The sequence below is a fragment of the Falco rusticolus genome, chromosome 3 (assembly GCF_015220075.1).
Source record: "Falco rusticolus isolate bFalRus1 chromosome 3, bFalRus1.pri, whole genome shotgun sequence".
Lineage (NCBI taxonomy): Eukaryota > Metazoa > Chordata > Aves > Falconiformes > Falconidae > Falco > Falco rusticolus.
Genome location: NC_051189.1, coordinates 26,820,745 through 26,845,325, shown reverse-complemented (window position 1 = coordinate 26,845,325; position 24,581 = coordinate 26,820,745). Strand labels below are relative to the sequence as shown.

Genomic DNA, 24,581 nt, shown 5'->3' with positions numbered 1-24,581 from the left:
TGTTATGACATTTGATGCACAAAGATACAGTAAAATTGGATTTATGACTCCAAGGCCCAGACTGAAAAATCCTAGCTACATTACTCCAATTGCATCTCCAGCAGAAATTGAGCTGGGCGAGTTAAACTGATTTTGGTCTTGTCTATCCATTTTGCTCTACTGACATTTTGAAAAGGTCTCAGGAGCTGCATTCCAGTGCTTTTGGCATGGAATTACCCTTCTCTTTCTGACCTCTGCAAACAGTGCTGCCATCTCTGGATGTATTTGCTCCCCTTTTTAGAGACTTGGACTGTTCAGTTGGCCTGGTTGCTGAAGTGCTGTCAGTGTTTTTAGGTCTGTATCAGCTACTAGTCATGATCAGTCTCTTCACCTAGATGCTCAGTAGACCTCTGGCTTCTACTACTGTGCTGGGATGATTTTGCTTGTCTTTAGTTTTCACCATGGACGTCATTGCTCCTACAGCATGGTACCACTGCAGAGTTGGACCAGACATAGCACCTCATTGCAAACTTATCCATAATGCAACCATTAAAAACAATGCTCCAGAGGAATGTGTACTTCTAGCGTATCGATCCCAATGGAACCTCTCAGATGGTCCTTAAACTGCCTGAAAGTTTGAGTAAAGGATCATCAGTGCATGGAGTGACCACTGGTGGCACAGGGTGACTCACCATGGTAGTTTGTGCCCAGGTGGCCCAGCACAGGCATGAATGCAACTTACAGCAGTGCAGGACTAAAATTAAGGCCCCGAGGCAGACTTGCAAGACAGTTAAAACAGATAATGAACACTTAGCCATTGCCAAGTCAGTGTGCTCTGCTACTGTGAGGATCTGAACTGTGTTCTGTTGTGGAACAGGGGCATCACACCAATGCACATGAGTGCCTCTGTGGAAAGAGACATGGGCATCTCTATCATTCAGGGACAGTTTGGGTCCTCTGAGGACAAAGCCAACCATAATGACCAGGCTGCTGTTGGCAAGGAAGGTCAGAGAAGTTTCCCATGAACTGTAAGGTCTCTTGGTCTTCCAGAAGCTCTCAAGGATCCAGGAGCTGATGGTATGAGTGCCTTCCCCTTTCCCTTTGTAAAAGGGAATGCTTTATGGATACTTCTCAGCCATATTTCCAGTTTGGAAACTAAGACCACAGGCCTTCACAAACCAGTGCCCTGAGAAGCGCGGGTTAGGATTCCTGTGTCACAGACGCATAAATCCCATCTCACATCTCAGTGTTCTCTTTTCTTATTGCTTATGTGCCACATGTTTGCTTTGCTTTGCCATTCTGGATGCTTCGTAAGACCCTCAGCAACTGCCCAGGGCTGAGCTTTGTAAGTCCCATCCCTATCCAGCAAGTAAAGTCTCACCCAGCCTCCTGCCTGCCCTGCTCAGAGAAGCAAAGAGCCTCTTGGTCTTTCTTCTCTGCCTCTCATCCCACTGCCCAGGAGAAGCCTGTCCTTCTGTCCCTTCCCCCTTGCCTCCTGGCCTTCCCTATTTGGAGTGTTACTTTTTGGCTTCTGGCCTCCTCTTCCCCTTCAAGTTGAACACATCCAGTTACATGACAGAAAATCCAAGAAAGAAGATGAAGGCACAAACACGGAACCAGTACACTTTGTTACAAAAATTGTGTAAAAATACGTAACGGAGCAGTGGTTAGTTCCTTCCCTGACTCTCCTTCTCTCAAACCATCTGTCAGACATAGCTGATGATATATGTGAATTACCAAAATTATGCTATGCCACGTGGGAAGACAAAATTGAATGTTAATTAGATGTAGCCAAGAAAATTTATTTTTGTGCTTAGAATCAATTCCCTGCTAATGAAGAATTGTTTTCTGTTGATGACCTACTGAGATTACTACTGACACATCCTAAAGCCTTTTCTTTCTCATTCCTTATTGGTTTTGTCTAACTATTTCACACTTCATTTTTCTGCCATAATCTGTATTTGAGATGCTTTCACACTCACACAGACGGCTCCACAATCTTTCTAACTACAGATTCCTAGGTGGAAAGGCTTCATTTCCAGACATTGACTGATGATACAGTGGTTGATCCTAAACAGTAAGGGTTAAAAGACATGGAAGGAGACTGAAAAAATGAGGTTTATATAATCTGTAAGTCTTAACAGTGGTCAGCACTATCTCCCAGGACATGGTGTAACTGGTTCCATAAGCATATTTTGCAAATCCTGGTTTAAAACAGTAATGCTGACACAAGTCCTAGAGTGCAGCAGATTTTATTAACCTGAGAAATGAGTTATGTGATTACAGTTACCCTAAGATCTAAAGTGTGACTCACTTTTGTATTTTGCATTGATCTTGGGCAGAACTGTATTTCTCAGCTGAAAACATATTTAGTATTCTACATGATGTTTTCATTTGTAATAGCTTGGGAACACCTGTGAAGAAGCTTAGGAAAGGTAGATCCATTCATTATTTCTGAGTATTAAGCCACTAAGATTCAAATAATTTTACTGGTATCATAAACAGTGACAAAAAATCTGACAGAAAACAACTTGCTGCCCTATTTGTAAAGATGATGGATACTGTGATCATGATACTTTCTCCTTAATTCTTGCACATTAACATAACTTTACTCCATAGAATTTCAAACTAATGCTATTAAAGGTAAATATGAAATTGTGAAGGAATGAAAACCAAAAATTTGTACTTCTTATCTGAAGTTTATCAAATGTTGAATCTGCCTCTCCAGAAATCCCACTGGGAGGAGATGTTGGGAGGATGAACTTAGAGACAGACCTGTGTTTTTTGTACAAGGCACTCTGTTACATAGTTCCCCAGAACCTGGGAAGTCCCCCCAGCACAGGACTGTTACGATAGATAGTATGCATCAGCTGGGTATGGGATGGGTATAATTACCAATATCCTGGAACAGCGCTGTGGATGCTCATTAGTCTGCCTTTAACATGTTGATTAGTACCTTTGCAATCACCCTGTGGTAGTTAGCACTTCAGCTTCCAAAACTATTGTTTTCTTGTGTCCCTGGCATCCTCACGTTTCAAAATGTCTTGAACTACCAACTGAAAAAAAAGCATTTGAAATGTGTGTGTAGTCAATCCCACTTTGCCAGTTGCACACCGTATTGATAGGGACGGTTCAACTCAAGTTAACACATCAGTGTTTTGGAGGGAGCGAAGAAATAAGCTACATCACAGCTTGTTCAGTCAGGACTTGCTGTTGGCGACACCTGTGCCTTGCTCGCTCGCTCTAACAGAGTGCTGGGTTTGTATCAGTCTTTCCCTTTGGAAATGACTCATGCCCTGTAGCACAGACTTCCTTTCCCTCAGCCTTTGTGACTTTGTCCCAAGTAAGTAGTGCCCCAGCTGCAGAAACGAGATAAGAGGGGCTCCTCTGGGAAAAATGCTTTCCTTTGCTGCTGCTGCTGCTGCTGCTGGTGCTGCTGCTGCTGCTGCTGTCACCCAAGAAGACAGGCTGCAGATTGATCAAGAGTGAAGGTGGCTGTGAAAAGTCCATAAGGAATGAAATATCCTTGATCGTTCTTAGGCAAGTTTACTCTTTACAAGCCTCATTTTCTGTTTAGTTTACACTGTGCTTTATAGCCGAGGTTAGGTGAGGTAACCTGTTGGGAAAGGAATACTATTAGCATAATCACTGTTTTATTAAAGCAGCGCTATGAAGGCACAGTGTTGTCATTTACAGACAAATGAAAGATGAGATCCTTCTAGCATAAAGGAAATCAACATCTTCTTATGTGTGGGTGCCACAAACCACACAGCCATAATATTTTGAAGGACTGAAGTCTAAAGAGGTCATACTTTGTTCAGGGAAGAAGGTGACACGGGTTCCGAGTACCCAGTAATGCAGGTAGCACACAGCAATGCACAAGCCTTCTGGCTTTCTCAGTGTGCTTCCTTCTCCTGTTTTCATGGCTGTTGGGGGTTGGGGAGGTGTTACAGTTTAAAGTCTTGATAGAAAAAACCATATGATGAAGAAAGGTTTAAGCTGACACAGCTGCATGAGATTACAGAGGTGCTCGGAAGGCACTAACTCGTCAAAGACTGGATTTTCTGAATAACTAGGAAATTACTGTGTTCCTCAGTAAACTGTGTGTTCCTATTAAGCTTTTCTCACAAGTTTATGTGTTCAATTAAATGGTAGAATTTTGACTTAGGAAACACATTCTGCTTGTAAACGGAAATGTTTTCCCTGATTATTATTGTAAACTAGTAAGTATAAATTATATCAGTGATGCTGTTTTGTCTAGGTTTTTTCATTTACAAAATGCATTTGGGAGAAAGTACAAGAATTATACTTTCAAGTCTCACAGCAGGATTTATTGGTGCCATCTACTGGCTATTTAGTCCTTTTAAATTTCACCAAATTATGAATAATGCGTTTTAAATGTAGAATAATAAGAACATTATGAACCTTATAACTAAAACAGCCAACATCAAACTATGTAATTGGTAAATCTGTAATATTTAAATTACATTAAGTCAAACTTCGGTACAATGTTCCAACACTGCAATTCAGTTATGTTAGATGTGCCAACAGGAGAAAGCTCGAGCCAGTGTACAACTGCTCACGTGCAGGCTCCAAGCACTACAGCCACATGCACACCCCTTGTGTCTGAGAGGTGGGCTTCTTCCTCACAGCTGCTGACCATTTTAGATCCCTTCTGCCTAGTGCATGAGCACGTGGGGCACTAACATGTTCACACAGAAGGTAAATGTGGTCACGTTGCCATTTGCCTTTCCCAGGTGGGATGTCCCCACAAAAATTTGAAGGAGAAAATGGTGCTTCAGTTCACAGCCCAGGCAAGCTGCCAAGCATGGGTTTAAGCTGCTCTGATGGAGCGTGGGCGTGGAGGGGATGGCACACGATCTGTTCCACCACACTGGTGGTAGGAGCCAGCAGAGCTTGGAAGAGAGCTGCCACCGGCCACTGCTGAACCCCCCTCTGCTACATTTGTCAAAAGGCATTGGAAGATGACCTAGGATTTAAACAAGGCTTTAAAACACTTAGAAGTCTTTGTAGTAAAAATTGCTGAACTATAATTGTTTGAAGCAGTGCCAGAGAAAGGTCAGCAAATTAATATTACATTAACTGAAATGTTAACCATATCTCCAGTGCCAGGTGAGCAAAGCACTTACACATCCAAGTAGTTGCATCCCTAATCAGCAGTATATTTGAGCACATGCTTAAAATACTTAATCATACTTAAAGGTACTTTGCTAGATACCAGTGAGAGTGCTCACATTCCTCACTCTGGTTAGTCAAGACCTTTACAGAGCTAGAAACACATGTATTTAGATCACAGCTTTGAGAACCAACCTCTGGAATAACTTGCTTAGCAACTAGGCTGTATGCAAAGAAAATAAATTAATAATTTTATATAAGAAAGGGCTCATCCTTCCTTTTCTCTGCCTTTTCCTATCATCTAACAAAACCATGAGTCTTTAAGGAAGGAAAACAATCTTATTTGGCCATATCTCTTTTTCAGAGACTTAATTTATGTATGAAATCCATTCCGATGGAACTAAGCCTTCATGTTATATAATGCCATATTTATACAGTATGATGCTAGCTGAGCTTACCACTAAGGCTGTTAAACTCCTCACAATACCCTGTTTTCAGGTGTTTGTTACTTTGACAAATTTCTGCGGTTTGGCTGAAATTTCCACACCTTGGATTTTTGTCTAGTTGTTTCAGCAAAATTTTATATTGTTTTCATAAAAATCCTGTAAGCCATGCTGGTTTTCCCATAATAAACCTATAACAGAAGCTTGTCTGAAAATTTGTCAACCCTACGTACTGGGAAACAGAGACTTTCCACATGGTATAGATGATCTACTTAGTTCTGCTGTTGTTTCCGTGAAAATGCCTATAGGCTTAGTGAATGAACTAGAAAGGAAAGAGAATTCAGTAGAAGTCTGCTGGAGAGTGAATTCGCACAGAACACATCCTATCTCTGCAAGGTTTCGGTGTGCCTGACCGTTCCTGGAGCGGAGAGCACCTCAGCAACTTCAGCAAGGGCTGACAGGAACTTCCCTGGAACAGCTTCTGCAGATGCGGAGCAGGGAGAGTCCCCCTTGCATGCTCCTGGTGCTCTCGCTGCCGGACCTGCAGTGTGGCCTCTCAGGGCTCATGGAAAGAAAACCACAGTATTTCTAGGATGAGAAAAGCTCCTGAGAGAGACTAGGACAGCCAGCTGAAAGCTGAAAAGTGGAGCAAAGACAGAGGATAATGTAGGTGAGTGTTGTCATACAGTAGTTTCCACAGCCTGCAAACAACATTTCATCTAACATCAGTTGCTCGTTTGTACAGCAATTTTAATTCCAGCTATCAAGTTACTCCATTTGCTCAAATGGCAGAGCTATGTGGATCGGTGGCAGGTAGGTATAATCTTCCTCATGATTCACAGAGGTGATAAAAGGATTTCACATAAAGGAATCTGGAGGGGTTTTGCGTTTCTGTAGGGTGACACAGGGAACGATACACAAAATATTTGCATGGAGAGAGTTCGAGATGCTTGTGGTCCTCTGAATAACTATGTGCAGCTTCACGCTCACCACCATTCATGGATGGATTCTCTGACTGCACAGGCTATCTCGGGGCTCATTAGCAGAAAGGCAGCGCTGCCTGAACGCCGCCAAACCATTTCTAGATCTGGTTTGCATGTCTCGGCATCTGGAGTTTCCTGTTCCAGTCCTGGAGCGCGGAGCAAGTTGTGTGGCTGAACAGCGGCCTGATGAGACCTCGGGCGGCTCCGCGCAGAGACATGTGGTCACCTCTGCCTGGAATGTTCTGCAATTCTGTAGTTGGGTCTCACTAGCTGGGGCCTGTGTTTGTGCACCCACCCAGTGTGGGGGGTCTCAGGCAGCCGCAGGCACAGGAGCAGCAGGAGGGCAGCTCCTGCACACGTCCTGGGGCCCGGGCTCTGGAGGAGCTCCTCCATCCTCATTTCCCTTTGTTCCCACCGCAGCACCCCCACCTCAGATCGCTTCCCTTCAATAAATCCAGTCGCTCCACGTCGACTCCCAGCACCCGCCTCCTCCCCATCCTCCCCTAACAGGTGCCGCACGCCTCATAGCAGGGGCACTAGTTTGCAGGACCGCGGTGGCACCGGCACAGCTCTCGCCCCCCGGCAGCCGTAGCATTTGTACAGCGTATCGCAGAGTTAACATCGAGTATTTTTACGGACAGCCATCCAAGCGCCAGGCATCGCTCGGCCGGACTTTGCACGCCGCCTGCATCCGTGCGCCCAGCCCCGGGGGCTTTCCCAGCGGGGGCTGTCTGCCCCGAGGCGCGCTGCCGGGGCGTGGGCAGCCCTGCGCGCCGCGGGACCCCGGCCCGCTCGGCGGTGGCGGTGGCCGGGCGGGTGGCGGTGGCCGGGCGGGTGACGGCCCCAGCACCGCTCCCCCCCGCGGGACGGCGCGGCCGCGAGCGGACCCCGGCCCGTGCCGAGGGGCGTGGCGGAAAGGTGCGGCCGCCCCGCCCCCCCGCCAAGTATCGCGCGAGTGCCCCCCCCGCCCCCCCGCCGCCCGCCGCCCGCTGCCGCACGCCACATCCTGTCGGTGGCGCGGGGCGGCCGCGGCCATTAGCAGCCGCGGCGGGGAGCGGGCCGCTGCCGGGCGCGCACGGGTGAGGACGGCGGTGGCGGTGGCGGCGGCGGCGGGGGGCGGGTCCCGGGTTCCCTCCCCAGTCCCGTCCCAGGGAGCGGCGGCCGCCCCTCAGTGCGGCGCGCGGCGCCCCGGGGCGGCCGCCTCGGGGGAAGCGTCCGCCGGGAGGCGGGTCCCCGGTGAGGGGGCGGCGGGGGCGCGGCCCGGGCGTGGCGGGGATGCGGCGCCGAGGCCGCGCCCGGCGAGCCCCGGCTCCTGGGCCGACTTCTCGGCCGGCTCCCCGCCCGGCCCCGCGGGCGCCGCTTGGCAGGGCGGGGCTGGGAACCGAGCGCCGGCAGCGGGGCGTGGGGAGCAGCGGTGGCTCCGGGGCCCGGGCGGGAGCGGTGGCCGTGGCCGAACGCGCTGCTCCCCGTGGGCGAGGCGGTGCTCCCCGGGACTGGGCGCAGCGGGACCGTGCCCCGGCCCCTGCCGGGTATGTGGGAGCCGGGGGGGACGCGGGCGCTGCGCCGGTGGAGCGGGGAGCGGTGCGGTGCGGCGTGGGCCCGGCAGGAGCCGCCCGCCTTCCTGCAGGCGTCTGGGGAGGCCGAGCTCGGCCGTGGGGCGGCTGGTCGCGGCCGGGTTTCTGCTGTTGATGCCTCTGCTCTGTCCTTTCCCGGTTCGGCAGGTGCGGGCTCGAGGAAGAAGGGATTTAGTAAAATCGCGGTCAGCCAGAATGGGGAGATACCTGCAGCGGCGGTGAGGAGTCTGATCGTCTGCCTTACTGCCCGGCCCTTGCCTTGCACCGGAGCCGGCAGAGGAAGATGTGTGTTTTTATCCCTGTGCAAAGCCGGTCTGCCTACCTGCTGCACGGAGCTACCTGCTGAAGTTGGAGGTCCTGACAAAATGGGAGTACTTGCATTCTCTGCGACTTGCAGTTTACTTCTAACTCTGGTGCAAGGGCACAGTTTATTCACGTGTGAGCCAATTACTATTTCTAGATGTTCAGGAATGCCATACAATATGACTTTTTTCCCAAACATTATGGGACACTATGATCAGGACACGGCTGCTCTCCAAATGGAGGTAAGTTCTCCCACCCCTGCTGTAGTATGGAACAACATTTTTTTGTCGTTGAGAAATGGTTTTTGACATCTGTCGCACTGAATGACAAAGCACATAATGTTTAGCGATTAGATGTTTCTTTTAACTTGTTGGAGTGTGTTACAGCTGCTTGGTTGTATAAGCACTCTGTAAAGGGGCTATAGGCACCGTCCCCCTCCCCACCCCTGCTTTGAATCCTGTGAGAGGAATGGGTGTAGCTCTTCAGAGCTCTGTGGCAGAGCTGATCACATACAGCAGAGGCACCTGACTGATACACACAGGAATTCCTGAATTTCTCAGAGAATATAGCTTACGATATCCTGGCCCACCTGAACTCAGGTAGTGCAGAATTAATGTTTAGAAATTGCTCTTTTTTCTTCTTTTAGCTTATGTTTACTAAGGAGAGGTACCTAAACTTATTCTTAGCACAGCTCTCCATCGTGGCTTTTGTATTCTGTTGTCTTCTGACTGGATGCTGAAACTTGTGATTGAAAGAACAACTTTCCTCTTTTTTCTTTCTTTTGTCGTCCTTTTTTTTTTTTTTTTTTTTCTTTTAAACTGAAAACAAACACTCTTCTTACCTGAACTGACTGTAACATATGGCTCCCTTGAGAATATGCCACCTTGTGGAAAGGCTTTGCCGATAGCAATAGCTGTAAAGGGCTAGAGCCTCTCTGGGTGAGAGGCTTGTAAAACAAGTTTTAAACCTGTTTTAATAATGGCTTTTCAGTGGTAAGAGGAGGGGGAACATCTTAACACAGGTCTTGAAAAGCTTTTTTACCGTCTTGTGCTGTGGAGAGAGTGAAACAGAAGTGAGTTGAAAATTAAGTGGTATCTGGTTTAAGAAAAATTTATAGGTGGTATTGGAGGTGGCTACTATTACTGAAATCTTATTTGCATATTCTTTACAGAGCTTGGAGGAGGAGCTTGGTTCAGTAGCCAAAATTTTTTATTTTTTTTTTTTTTTAGTGTTGCTTGGGATAGTCAGGATTCCCTGTTTGGCCTCTAGCTGCTAGTCTGGAAGGGCACAGGCTTTGGTGTTGCATCGTGTTTGCCAGCCCAGTGTAGATGTATGGCAGAATTCTGGTATCCAATGTTAAGAGACTTGTATGCAAGCAACTGAATTCAGCTGGAGATTTCATATAAATTGTGGTCTTTTAAATTGAAAGGCAGGCTATGGGCTTCAGTTGTAACCTGTACAGTGAATTCTCCAGTCACTGTTTGTCAGGAATGCTTTCTACAGCGTCTGTCACTTTTATCTTGTCAGGTATGCTGCTGGTTCTTACTTGGTGTGTCTTAACTACAACTGTTGAGCCACCTTTTGTCAGTATTCATGCCTTCCAGTCATGATGCTGTTATGACAGAGAGACCACAGAGATGTTTTATTAGGTTGCCATGACTGACTTTTCTGAACTGTCAGTAGCTTGTGCCTAGTTCATGCCTTCTGCGTGGAGGGAGTTCTGTCCAGAAAGGATTCGGTACTTACCTGTTCTCATAGAACTATTTCATAAAAACTGCATGGTAGTGAGAAGTTTTGTTGTTTCCCCTCTTTTTCCATCCTGTGGCCCTTATAACCACCTCTGATCAGGGCAGTGGTTGATCAGTACTCAGCCAACTGACTGAGTGGCTATGCAGAGCAACAGTGTCTATTAGGATTTGATTTCCCTACCCTGTTTCATTTGATTCCTTGTGTCCTGTCATTGCCACTGTCTGGCCTCTAATTTGGTATACCTCACTACTCTAGTGTTGCGCAGACATTTCTAAACTACCTAATGTGTGTGTGCTATCTGCCTGCCTTTTATTTGTGATTCAGCAGTGCTGATTGACTCCTTGGCCAAACTGAGTTTTTCAGACGGCTGCTTTACTGGTGAAAGGGTAAGGAAATTTCCTGCCATTCTGTATGTAGCTACTGTTTAATCTGTTGCTGGTGGTTAGATGGGAGTTAATAAGGTAAGCTTATGGTGCTTCATGGCTGGGCCTTTTTTCTGAGGGAGGAGGCCAGGATGTACTAATGTCATTTATGCATTTTCATGTGATTCTACGTGGTATTCAGTAATGACACCAGTATAGTTTGCCCATAGTTGATTGCATACAGGGAACTGTCTCCGGATTGTCAAAGGGTTCTGCTTTTCGGGGAACTTACTGTTGCAGCAGGGGAAGAGGAGCTATTGAGAATTGGGAGTTGGGCAGAGAGGAACCTAATGAAGTTCAGCAAAGGCAACTGTGTAAGATCCTGCGCTTAGGGAGCAACAGCCGCTGTACCAGCACAGGCTGGGGGCTGACCTGCTGGAAGGCAGCTCTGCAGAGAGGGACCTGTGAGTTCTGGTGGATACAGGTTGCCCATGAGCCAGCAGTGTGCCTTGGTGGCCAAAAAACCCAAAGTGATCCTGCGGTGCATCAGGAGGAGCATGGCCAGCAGGTTGAGGGAGGTGATCCTCTCCTGCTCTGCCCCAGTGAGGCCACATCTGGAGTGCTGTGTCAAATTCTGGGCTCCCCAGTTCAGCAGAGCCAGGAAACTACTGGAGAGGGCCCAGCGGGGGGCTATGAAGATGGTGAGGGGACTGAAGCATCTCCCTGATAATGAAAGGCTGAGGGAGCTGGGCCTGTTTAGTCTGGAGAAGGGAAGACTTATCAATGCATACAAATACCTGAAGGACGAGTGTCAGGACGGCCGTGCTCTTTTCAGTGGTGCCCAGTGACAGGATAAGGGGCAACGGGCACAAACTGCAACACAGGAGGTTCCACCTGAACAGGAGGAAAAACCTCTTTGCTCTGAGGGTGACAGCACTGGGACAGGCTGCCCAGAGAGGGTGTGGGGTCTCCTTCTCTGGAGACATTCAAAACCCACCTGGATGCAACTCTGCAACCTGCTCTGAGTGAACCTGCCTGAGCAGGGTGTTGGACTACATGATCTTCAGAGGACCCTTCAACCCTGACCATTCTGTGACTCCTGGAATATTGTTTGATTTCACTCTGCAGCCATCAAGAGGCAGCAGGTTGGGAGGTGGAGGAGACTTCTATAGTTTTAAGAGCTTGAATTTTTCTGTAATTGGTAGTCCAGACTTCATTCATACCAAAGCAAGAATTTTAATAGCATGTAGGTTGAAACTTTTTTCTTTTGATCATCAGTAGGAATGCTTAAAGGCTTTGGTTTTTAATTTCATCTCACTCTTTCCCCTCCCCTCCCCACAGCCTGTTCTCAAGACTGGGCATGGTCTTAGGATGTAAACACTGGGTTTTGAGGTTGAGCCTCGTAATATTTTCCTCACGTTATCTTAACTGACTTTGAGCAAGCTGCTTAATTGTGCAATCCCAGGGCACATGGTAGAGACTTCTTCAACCAATACAAGCATTTTGTGCAGAAAGGGCCTTGATGTTAGTCCTGGTTTCTGCTACAGTCCCCTCTGGAAAATTCTTCCTGTTACTTATTTCAAATGTTTACTCCCAGAAGGAACAAATATTTGTCAAGGGGACAAGTCTCACCTGAAGGTGAAGTTCACACTCCAAAACTGGTAGCCCTCTATGTCTTACTCTCAAGGCTCTGCAGGTGAGTTCTGCTGTGGGAAGGTTTGTATAACTAGAAGAGCTGTGCTTTCAGTCTGCTGGAGTGCAAAGGCTTCTGTATAGTTTCTCTGCTTTCTGGAAAGGTGTTAAATTGGCATTTCTGAGTGGTGTCCTCGTAGTAATCCTCCAGGAGAAGTTGATGTGGAGCCACTGTCTCAGGTGGTGGTTGTTCTCCAGGAAGTAAACTAATCTGTGGTTTTGCATTTCTGCTTCATGTGTCAGCTCTTCATAGTGATGTGCTATAAACCGGAACACTGAACTGATTAGAGCAGGAAAAAAGACTTAACTCAGTCTTACAGCCTCTGCTATGGGTGTTCTGGCTAGTGATTATAGTCCCTCTGGGGTTTTTTCTGCAATAGAAAATTCATAATTTCCAGTTCCTCCCTCCATCCCCCCTACTTTATTTTTTTATTCTGAGCTTTCAACCTGGCAGATTGAGTTTAGGCTACTTGAGTTTTACTTTATATTTGGGTTAGTTTTGTTTATACAACAAATAATGATTTTAGGAAAGTAAAACTGCGTGACTTTGTGGTGTGAAGCTTTGTGTACGTTAGCTAAACAGCAGCGTGACAGTGGAATGTGATTATTTGCAGATGATTACGGTATCTCCATCTCAGAGCAGGTTAACAGTAACGCTGCTTGTGTTACTACTAGCTCAGATTGGGAGACCGAAGGTCTGGGGTTTGTCTGTTGAGGAAAACAGATGAACACAGAATAAATAGTTGGTTCATTACAGCTGTAGTTGAATAGGTGTAACTCCCCCTCGTGGTCATCCACAAAACCAAGTCACTTCTAATTCCGAACTAATTCCTGCTTTAACTATCCTGGAATAGGTTGTCAACATAAGGCATTATTCCAGCAAGGCAGAGAATATTACTGTGTCATAACTTTTTGTTCCTATTTCTTAACGTGTTCGGCTGTTCTGGAATGTGTCCACCATTGGCAGGCCCTTAACACTTCCTGACACTGGTAAGATCTATGGGTCTGTAGAAGTGCAAAGGCAAAAGGCTTGCCAGCGAGTTTTTGAAGCAGACTATACAAAACCCTGGAACATGTCCGACAGAGAAAAATAAAGTACCTGAGAGAGACTGGAAAAATGATTCTGTAGTGAGTTTTCCGTTCACTTCTGAGTTCATGACCACGTGCCAGAATGTGTGTGTATGTCTATGGAGAGTTCAGTGCAACTGGCTGCAGCAGGAGGAGAAATTGTATGAGAAATAGGGTTGGTTTAAACTAACAAAACCAGTTTAAAGTGGGTCAAGGAGTACCTTTAAAAGCTTAATACTGAAGTTCTGTGAGTTAATTTTTTTTAATGTAATCGCTTAATTTCCTTCCACTAAATACAAATTTACAATTAATTCAATATGAAAGTACTTGCAAAAACTGGAAACCTGGTGTCTGGCAAGCTTAAATCAGTGTGTATATATGTGTATGTATACACACAGAGAGGAGGAAGCTGTCCACCTTTTGTAGGCTGGGAGTTTTGGGGAAGTGCGTGCTATTCTTGCAGAAGGTTGTTACTGGGATGTTCTGCAAAATAACACAGTTGTGAATTTACTGAAACCTCTGCAGACAGGCATCTTGCCTCTCCCTCTTACCCCATATGAGCAGTGCTTCGTGTAATATGTGAACCACTAGTACTTAAAACTTGAAGTTTAAAATCTTCAAATTTTGGTAGCTCGGGTTCAATTAGGAAAACAATATTATCTATCTGCTTGGAGTTATGTTTTGTCCCTGATGCTGCCTCAGAGCCTATGTTGGAGAAAGAGTGCAAAGGTGTGGACTCTGATCCCATGGAACAAGCACAGGGGGCTTTTTAATTCATGCTTTGCTTTAAATGATTTTGCTGTTTGTTTACCATATATTGCCGGTACTAACAGGCAGGAAAGACGTGGAAAAAGTGGAAAATGTAGCCTGATGTACGTCACTTAGTTACAAACTGAGGTAACTTTTCTGGGTTGTCTGAACAAAGTGATGGTCACAAAAGATTTTGGTGGTGCAACAGCTAAATTGCTGCTTGTTAAATGAAGGCTGGCAAATGCCAAAGTTTTGGGTTTTTTTATGGACACTTCATATGGATCAGGGGAAATACAAAGCAGTATGACTGCTGTGCTGGGTAAGTCTGTAGAAATACAGAACAGTTGGACATGAATAATTCTGTTTTGAGCATCACCATGTCACTTGTAGAAAAGCTTTGGCTAAGGGGTCAAAAATACATAAATTAGACACATCTGTGTCATTTGTACAATACGGTGGAAATTTGAGACATGTATTTTTGGTTTTGTGCTCTCTTGCGCTCAGGTGTTCCAAAGAAATTTAAGTTGTCTTTAGCTCTTGCAGTAATACATTCATAAACCATCTTTGCTGATTCCTGTGGGTATGCTAAATTACAGCCACTAAAAAAGAGTGTTTGTTAGCTGTAGTACTGAGGCCCTTCATCTAGTGTCATTAGTTAGTGCAGATTGTCTATTTCAACAAGGCCGGCAAATGTGTGTAATCCTATTGTACTAGTGTACATATAGTGTAATCCTATTACAGTGGCTTCAAGCATATCAGTCATCTGCAAAATCTAACGCTGCTTTGTCTGAACAGCATTCCTTGTCTAATTGATAATGTAAGTAGTACTGCCTTGCTCCTTGTTCTGAAAGGATGCTGCTTAGAATGCACGGAGGTCCAAAGTAACACATGCTTCATGAAGAGAGGGTATTCAGCCTCTGGTAACTGGGGTTCATTGAGACTGCTGACAGCGTGATTCCCAGAGCCTCATCTTTATCCATGTTCGGAGGCTATGTTTACGCTACCAAGTAACCTGGTGTTAGAGGAATGGATCGCTAGGTGAGGTTGTTAGCACATTTCTTACCTGTCCGCTGCATGAGACTGAGAGGTTTCAATCTGGACTAGATTTACACCAGTCCTACTGTGCATGCAGTCTGAAGTTGGCCTATGGAAGGCTGTCTTCCAGATCTTTCTCAACAGCAGACCTTTCTGGAAAACATTGTAGTACACTCCTGTTGGTGTCCTGCAGATTACTGTCCCTTCTGCAGTGTCCTGTCTAGTGTTCAAGTGTAGCTGCAAGCCCTGGTGTTTTCCAAGTCTCATTGTGCAGCCTCCATCTCGGACACGGTCTTCTCCATGTTCATGTGTGAAGTGTGCTCACTGGCTAAACCAAGGCACCATAAATGTAGAGTGATGGGCTTAGTCCTGTGGCTGTAGCCTACTCCAGGACGCCTGTGAATGAACAGAGTTGTACAAGCTTTCCTAAAGCTGTTTATGTAGAGGAGCAAAACCTGGATGAGCTACTGAGTTTGGAACTGCTTTGCCTTCATTGACAGGGGGCAGTTAGGGCTTGGGTGGGAACACATCATCCTTGGAGGTGGGGAAAGCCAGTAGTGGGTATAAAGCTTTCAGACATAGAAAGGTGCAATTTCAACATCATCTCCATGTTTACGGAAGTGGCTGTTGCCCTGTGGAGCCTTGCTTCACCTGGTCAGTAACAATTCAGATTAGGGAGGACAAGTCTGCTGAGGGCGATGTGGCGGCCATGATTTCAAAGGTCATTCTTCAGACTATCTTCCTTTGAATAGCAGACAGGTGGACAAAATGGTATACCGTTGTGTGCAGGTGGCCCCCATGCTGTTTTCCCTCTGCTGTCTGTGAGCTACCAACATGTGTGGGATCAAGCATCTCATTAACAGCTCACATCCGCTGCATTGGCCCCTGGCAGCTCCGGCAACTGCAACTTTATTGTCTTGCAAGCCTTGGTGAACCACCAAGATACATTTGTGGACATCTTTGTAAGGCTCATGATGCTTATGTCTTCTACAAATCTAGCCTAAGAATGGAAGAGGATTCTGATGCTTTCTTTCTGAAGAGAGCTTTGTGATGTTTGTGTGCCTTCCTGCAACTGGGAGATGCTGTTTGTCCATAGCGCTGCATGGGTCATAAGGCTGTATGGAGCCCAGGCCCTTGTTGCATGGAGGTAGAGTGCAAGTTTAGTTTCACATTTGTGAAATGGATGTGAAGTTCAGGATGACAGCTTGGATGCAGGATGCTATGCCTTTGTTGATAAAGACCACAAAAAGCAAATTGTCCAGGAAAGGAGTACGTGGGATAGGGCATGTGGCCAAATGTCAGTGCTTTCTTTTCCAATTTGACAATGCAATGATTAAGGGGGTGGGAGTGTCTGCACCACAAAGCTTGCTGCCTTTTTCTCTGTCACCAGTCCTTTAGGGCAAAGATGGTTGCTTTGTCTCCCACTGCCTTTTTGAACGTTCTCTGTGTGTTGTGTGCAGCTGTGATTGCTGCATCACAGTAGTAGTTAGGTTGCCAGAGGAAAAGATGCATGTGTGCCCTCTTCTCCTGAACTGCATAGTGGAGATAAGTGGAGACTTGCTTTCCACTTCGCTATTAGAAGAAGGGGAGGTGAGCAGAGAATCGTAAGAGCTGTGTAAGCAGCTACTGTAAATGGAGGGAGAGAAACTTGCTATGATATAGAGGCACAGGAGACAGGCCTGTATAATCAAGCTTTGCAGCACAGAAAGGATGACCTCTTACCAAAGATATCTGCTCCTTTCTGTCCCTGTATGAGTCAGACAAGAGCTTCCTGGGGAGGAAAAAAAAAAACAACCAACAACCAGCCATCTCTCCTGTGCTTAAACTTCTGGTAAATCAAGTTCTTTCAGAGAATAACCACATCCTTCCCAGTTTGGCCCACGCTGTATTCCCAGGAGGGCCTGCACAACCAGATTTCTTCAGTCTCAGTAACTACTGCCACAAAGCCCTTAGTGGCCAAACTCTCCACACGGTTATCCTGCATACAAAAATTAAAAGCAGCTTAGCTTTTCAGAGAGAGACCGTACCTATCCAGCCTCATGATGGGCTAGCAATAGCTGGTTGCCCAAACTCTGTGTCCCAGATCCATACTGTTTCACATGAGCTAATGGTCTTGGTAGGAGGTATAAGGTGCACCGTTTTAAGCAAAGCTTAAGAATCCAGCTGGGTGGGGGGTCTCTCTGGAGAGTATGTCTGGAGCTACAGACAAATTGTTATATGCTGAAGATTAACGTGGACCACAGATCATAAAATGAAAGGGCAGAAGAAAAGGTGGCCTTCAAGGTTTTATAACAGGAGAAATAGGGAAGATAATGGGGAGCAAGGCACAATGGCCAACAAAATGAGTACTGTGGGCTAGCAGTAAGGAAACACTGGCTAGTACAGGCACTCAGAGCTGGGGAGAACAGGAGGTGTCCCAGCAGCTACCTTGCTGTGTTGAGCATGCTGCCTGCCACCCTCCCTTGGGGTGCTTAGGTGCCTGTGGGTGGGGGTGAATAGCTGTTATTGGTAACGATGTTGGTATTCTCAAGGATTGGGCTGACATCTTACAGGCCTTCATGCATCTGCTCTACTGGTTGACGCTACAGTCAATAGTTTGGCAGTTCTGGAAGAAAATGGGAGTCTCCTGTGGAAATTGCCACGCCTGTCAATGTGTCTAAAGCCTCCTGATCATTTAGCAGTTGCACAGCAGGGTGGGCCAAGAGCTGCCCTGATCCTTTTCCATGTCATTGGTGGGCCTGTCGGTGACTAGCCGCACAGTATTGTTTCTTTGCCTTCCCCAGTGCTACCTCAGCCATGAGGTGCTGCAGCATCGCCTCAGGGGTGACTCCCCAGGCTGCATGCTGCCTTTTGCCTGCAGCAGTCTAGGAATGAGATGCCGGGGGAAGGGGTTGCGTGGAAGGAAGAGTTGCCATTGCATATGCCTGTTAGAAGGTGGATGCATCCTCCTCTTTATCAGAGGCATCTGTGAAGAAGAAAAGCAAATGTGAGTCTTTGCCTGTGAGGTTATGGTATAGTAACGTGGCTTGTGAGCTCCCTACAACCCCTGGCTTCTCAGGGGTGAAGATTTCTGCAGTGTGATGGAGGTGCTGGGGATGTACCTTTTTCTTACTAGACTGGCTTCTGTGAGGGATGGGTGAAAGCTCACACCAGGTTGTCACACTGAGTAGAGGTAAGTTATTTCTGTGTTAGAGCAAGCAATGAGCTGTTGGGAAACTCTCTTTGATCTCACTAGCAGGAGGAAGCAGAGTGTTTAAGGTGTCAAGGATTTGGGTGGTGATTTTGGAGGGATAGAGGAGAGACTGCATGAGGCAGTGTGTGCAGAAAGAGGTTCCTGTAGTAACATCATTAGCTTTGAGAACCCTTTTTTGTATTTGGATATCTTGCGTTTGGAGGAAGGAGGAGGTAATCATAAAGTAATGGGGTAAAGGAATTAGTTTCCTTCCTTAACGGCTGCCTCATTGATCCTTTAGAATTTGGATTTCTTTAAAAAATATTATTTAAAAGCAAGTTGGTTTTTTTACCTCTCTGGTTGTGTCTCAGAATAAGTACAAATTAAGAGTAAATAGAAGTTAAAGTAATTTAAATAAGATGTTTACGTATGTCTACAGAGCAAAAATCTATAACTGCCCAGGTTATAATTGTTTTAGACATTTTATCTTCATAAAAATAAATAACAACAAAATTGCCACAGGAGAAATACACCTTTGTGGAAGATAAGAACTGTTTCCTCACAAACACTTAGGAATGAAGCATCATATTTTTTTCAAAAAGAGATTTTATGCATATCTTTTTAAAAATCTTAAGTACTGCTTTTCCTATTACAATAATTATCGACTCTGGATAATAATAATATTTATTTATAAATTTTTTTGAAGCTGTAGTGAAGATGATAGCTATAGACGTGATTTTAAAGTGGAAGACCTGGTTTTCCATTTTGCGTGCACTCTGATCTTCCCAGAAGCAGTGACTTTACAGAAAATTACTCTGAATCAAAAATTACGGCACATGGTGGATGCTAAGTATATAGAAAGTTGGCTACATGGTGGAAGCTTCCCAAACACAAACAGACTGAGGCTGCCATCCACTTTTCCATTGTTCTTTTGAACTTTCTCTGGTTTGTGGCTCAGACTCTCAGGTCATCTGTTTCTAATGCTGTGTCTGACTTGTGTTGGTCTGTGCTCCTGTGTTACAGAGAATTCATTCAGAAGATCCTGTCTTTCTTGTCAACCCATGTACATGACAGAAAGAACTTGTGCAGATTTTCTAGGGACTAGAAGCCATTCTATTTGAAGTTCGGGAAAGTGTTTGATACTGTACTGCATTAGTGGGGAGGAGGACTGGTTGTCCCTTCCAGGCTGAGTTGGCAGTGACAGGTAAATCTCTGAACTGCAGATGTATGGCTTTCTGGCACAGAAGGGTCTCTTGCTTTTCTCTGTTGAACCTGTATCACCTTATTTAAAATACTTAAATAGTAAGGATCCCCACTTGCTCTCCCATGAGCATACCAGTCACTGAGCTATTGCCTTAAGCTCTACAAGACTGCTTAAATTTTTATTTTGCAGACTGGCAAAGGAAATGTGTGAACATGGATCTGTGAGCATTCTGAGTAGTCTGTTGCATAAACTCTGCCTTGGAGCTTGGTGTTAGTTGCTACCTTTTGGAGATACGTACTGTTTGATTACTGCTCCTCTTGAGCATTTTCTTCTGGCTGTGAGGTTCTCTCTGCTTCCTCAGTTCTGTGAGTGGTGTTGTGGGGTGCCTTTCTGTGTAGACATTGGAGAGGGAAACTGCTGTGTGGGTTTTGTCAGGTGTCTGGAAGTTAGGCATCGAAAGTTTCTGTTGCAATACCCAGTCCCCTTTGTGGATCTGACTGTTGATTGCTTTACTGCATGTCCCAGAAGACTTGACAGAAGATCAGTCCTGTCGTGACTGAGATTTTCCTGATTTAGTTTACACATGAAGTAGGCAAGGAAAAGAGTATGGTGCAGGGTTACTGCTCTGGTAACTTGGGTGGTGCTGTTCCGCTAAGTGTGTCTCCACATTCCGAAAGACAGGAGGAAACATGAATCCGGTCTGACTTTTTTTTGGAACCAGAGCAATAATGACTTCTACTGGAATTCCCTTCAAATGAGCTTTTTTATAGATAACGGGCAGTCTATCAACAGTATCACTGGTAATACATGGCAAATACAAGAAGAATTTTAAGATTATTTTGAGGTTCTTCTGCTACCATGGTCCAGATGTAATGAAGCTCTGTCTAGACTTCACATTTGAGGGCCAGCAGTGTACTTTCCTTCAGTTAATATGTATTTGTCTGTCTTTCATGCTTTGTATAGTATATATGGAGATAAAACCATATGTAATTGAAAACTCTGTATAAATAGTTCAATTCCATAATGCCTGGGAAAACTCTCATGTTTGTTTTGGACTGTAAATTGCAGAGGCTGAAATATCTATAATTTAGGTTAAGCTATAATTTAGGTTAGAACCACAAAATGCAGTGAATTTTGCTAATAAGCTATTTTGGAAAGTATTGGAATACTTGTTTTTTAGTTTGCTTCAGAATAACTTCTTGGTGGGATGTAACATCCCTGTTTATATTGTTTCTAAGCTTTGCTATAGTTAAAAAATACAGGGATATATGTATTTTCATTTTGTACTTAAAGATAGTTAAAGGGAAAACACGGAACTGAGTTATTTAACTACAAAAGGAAATTCTGTAGTTGCTAGTTAATGCAGAATGGTCTGGAGCCCATAGAAGTAAAAAGCAGAATGGTTTCCTTTATCTGTGTAAGTGTCTGTGTATACTGGCAATGGCAAGTTTAGCACCCAGTTGTGGTGTTGGAATAGGTTTTTAAAGTTGTTTGGGTTGGTTTTAAGTGCATGAGAGCTTTGCTGCCCTACTGTCCTTTGAAAACCTTCCCCCATGTGCTTTGTCCTTACCCTGGTTGGATTTCTGATTAATATTCCCATCAAGTTTGAAGAGCTAGTGTGAAGGTTCAGATCTGAATATATGTATCACAATATATTGCATGTGTAGGGGTGAATGATGGTGAAGAGTTTGCAAATATATTTGTAACAAAATCACAAGTATATTGAATGTTTAGATGATGAGTAATTCAGCTCACTGAGCAGCTGTACAGCCTGGGATCTGAACTGATGCCTGGGTAGTTTACCTGGAGACAGGTGATGCAGTTCTGGGCTACCAAGTCTGCACTGCATAGGCATCTGCCTGCTTGCTGGTTAGTCCCCCAACCACGGGAGTTTACGGCACAGCATTTTATAAGATTGACTGCAGTTGCATTATGGGTATGAGTCTGATTCATGGCCAGGGCAGAAAAAGTGCTCCTGTTGAGTCACAAGGTTCAGAAAGGATCCCCTTGTTTTCTAAACTCCTCAGAGAGGAGTTGTCTAGGTGTGACTAGATCCAATCCTAGTCTCAGACTTGGTCAACAGTTTAGGTCTAAAGGATTACATGTACAGTTGCTCATCAGAGTCAACGTTTGCCTGTCAGAGCCCTCTCAGGGACTTTCAGTGAAACGGTTTTGCAAAGTTGAAAAAAATAATTATTTGTTAAGGTGATAGATACAAAAAAAATCTGAATTGCTGTTGATAAATACACTTACTGCAAAAATCAAGCTCGAGTTCAGAGCTTAGTGCTTTTTGTTAACAATACTTTCCCAGGTAACATCTGATGTAGTCAGAGGCACAGGCCTTACCAAAGAGGTGTCCCTGCTTGGGTAGGAGAGTGGTCTAGGCCCATCAACCCATCTGGTAGTTGGAGTTTTCATCCTCAAAATGGAGGATTCTAAATGCCATATTTAAAGTCATGGCATGGTGAGACTAGGACAGTTATTGTGTGCCCATTGGCCCTTGGCAAGGTTTGTCAATTCTGGAAGGCCAGTGGGGCCCAATGGTTCAGCACGGGGTGGGGGATTCAGTACAGATGTATGGGGGTCTTTCTGGCTTTTAATGAAGCAACATCAGGCTGTGAGGCCCCCCCACCTCATCCCGGGTGTCACTCAGTCGATTTGAGTGTTAGACTGCACCCATCACATCTGTTGTGAGGTAACCGTGTCACTCCGGTGACTACTCATGGTAACTTCTGACATTGGTACCAACACCTCGGGTGTTCCACAGCTGCCATCTGACTTTGCCTTGTAAACAAATGATGATGCTCCAGGTGCTTTGTACTACTGTGGGAGGAGCAGGCTGCTGGGAACAGTTCAGCCTGTCAACTGTTGCAAGTGAAGCTGTCCCCATGCTTTGTTCTGAGCCTTTTGAAAGTTCAAGGGCGTGTGTTGCCTTTGCTGTTCAGTTGAAGGATAAAGATGAAAGCTTGTATCTTTGCTAGCATCTTTCACGGCAGAACAGCATTGTTTGGTCTGCTGGCTTGTTTGCTATGTTTCTCATTCCTTTTTTTTTTTTCCTCTTCTCAGTGCCTTGACCTCCAGATAGTCCTTGAGTAGGCGACTTAAACTATTTTGTCTTTCAAATTACGGGGATAACCTCCTTTCTACTCTGATGAAAGATTTCATTTTTATCTCTGTAAAAAAAAAAAAAAAAAAAAAAAGGTAGTTGGATAAGCTCTTAAATTAAACATGACTGCATTTGCCTCAATTCTGCTGTGAAAGCTGCGGGAAGTAACGTTGCTTTGTTCAAAAGCAGCTGACTGAAAGCCAAATTAATGTGCTTTTGATGATTGATTTTTTTTTTTTTTTTTTTTTTACCTCTGTCAAATCAGGATGCACTAATGATGCATATTAAAATTATAGGTATTCATATATAAAATATTTTATTCTTATCAGTGAATTTTAGAGGAAATTTAGAGTTGTAGAGGAGTTACCCATGTAATTTTAAGTCAGTTTAGAAAATGCAGATTGACTGATAATTGCTGCTGGCAGCAAAAGTTGATGATTACCCACCGTTCAGGTAGTAACACGGAGTATGTGGGCCCCCAAAATAGTTCATACCATCGTCATTAGTAGTTTAAAGGATGGTTGACATTGCACTAATGCTTGAAAGCTGCACCCACATTTCTGTTCTGCAGCTCTGCTGTTAAGTATCAACTTCTAGCAGACATGTAGCAACAAGATGCTGACACTTAAACTGCCTTAGCCTCCTGCAAAATAGTTTCTAAATCCTTACATACCAATTTTAAACTGTCTTTAACTTGCATTTGATCTAAATCCACCCATGTAACTTCCAGTAGGAAGAACCTAGTCTTTTCTCAACATTGCTTTGAGTCTAATCGATCTTGAAAATTTCATCCTTCATTTTGTTTCATGTGTTAGTGCATTTATTTCTCATAATGTAATTAATTGTGCACGAATTAGAAATTGGAGATTCTTGGCAGCTGATTCACTGTGGCCATCAGCAAATTACCACTCTTGCCAGCCCATCTAGGACTTGTGTGAAGGCATTCATCTCTCTGAGTATGATGGTGATCTCATTTGCATCCAGTCGAGAATAACTATTGAAAATATAGTGTAGGATTAAATCAGCTGTGCCATACTTGTTCGATGTTTTTAATTGAAACTTATTATCATTATAAAAATGGCTAAAGATACTGTGAAGATTAGTTGTTAGCATAGCTCTGTGAGTATGAAGAGTAATTACTGCCTGTTCTTTTGAGACTATTTATATACACCATGAGTGACAGTGGCTGTATTTCCTAAATATCACATATGAAAGTGTATATGTAAAATATATTGTGCTTAGGTTTTGAGGTTGTACTCTAATTCTGTAGAGACACTTACTGGATAGTAGTTGTATTTAAGTCTGGCACTGTAAATTATTAATCATTAATTGTTAATTAATTAGTATCATTAAAGTGTCCTGTGAGAAGCAAAGGAGTTGGACTTGATGATCCTTATGGGTCCCTTCCAATCTGAGATACTCTGTGATACTAATTATTAATCATTTAGGGTCTGTGCTATTTCCTGTGAAGCAGGTAAATAGTTTCATGAATAACGTTGAGACAGTTGGTGTCTCTCATTGTTTAACTTATTTAACGTCAGTGTTAAGTAGATTAGCTAAGCTCCATGTTTTAACTTGGTTGTTAGACCTCAGTGGTCAGGAGAGTAGGTTGTTACTCCTAAATAACTGGCTCCAATGGCTGAACAACGGCTCCAATCCTCTGTGTATCTCAGCAGTTCAAGGTATTTCCTGTCTCTTACAATCAAGGTTTACCATAGCTGGTATTAACAAAGACCTTGATATTTGGATACATGGCTTTGTATGTTATTTTAAATATTTCTGTGACATTAATAAGCAGAGTACAAGAGAACATTTTCACTTTCTTGTTTTGACATAAGTTAGTAGTTATTGTATATCCCAACCCAAGAGATGTCTGATCATTTCTGGTAGTACTTTTCTCTGCGATAAAACTGAGATGAGGTAGGACAGAGCATCTGCACTGTCTGCCTGGCATAATGAGCTTGTTTCTGTTGTGTCTTGGGCTTGTAAACCTGCTAAGCCCAAAACAGAGAAGCATGCTGAGCA

The 24,581-nt window shown here is 44.7% G+C and overlaps 1 protein-coding gene across 2 annotated transcripts in view; it reads left to right on the top strand.

Annotated features, from left to right (window-relative positions):
• Positions 1–7,518: 7,518 nt before the first annotated feature.
• Positions 7,519–24,581, top strand: part of FZD6 (frizzled class receptor 6) — a 32,862-nt gene continuing 15,799 nt past the window's right edge. Inside the window, exons 1-2 of one of the 2 annotated variants that reach the window (XM_037380661.1) lie at positions 7,519–7,620; positions 8,263–8,660. In XM_037380661.1, the coding sequence (XP_037236558.1) occupies positions 8,481–8,660 (180 nt within the window). In that variant the 5' untranslated portion in view covers positions 7,519–7,620; positions 8,263–8,480. Of the gene's footprint in view, positions 7,621–7,961; positions 8,071–8,262; positions 8,661–24,581 lie in introns of those variants that run through there. The other variant, XM_037380662.1, reaches the window with a different exon arrangement.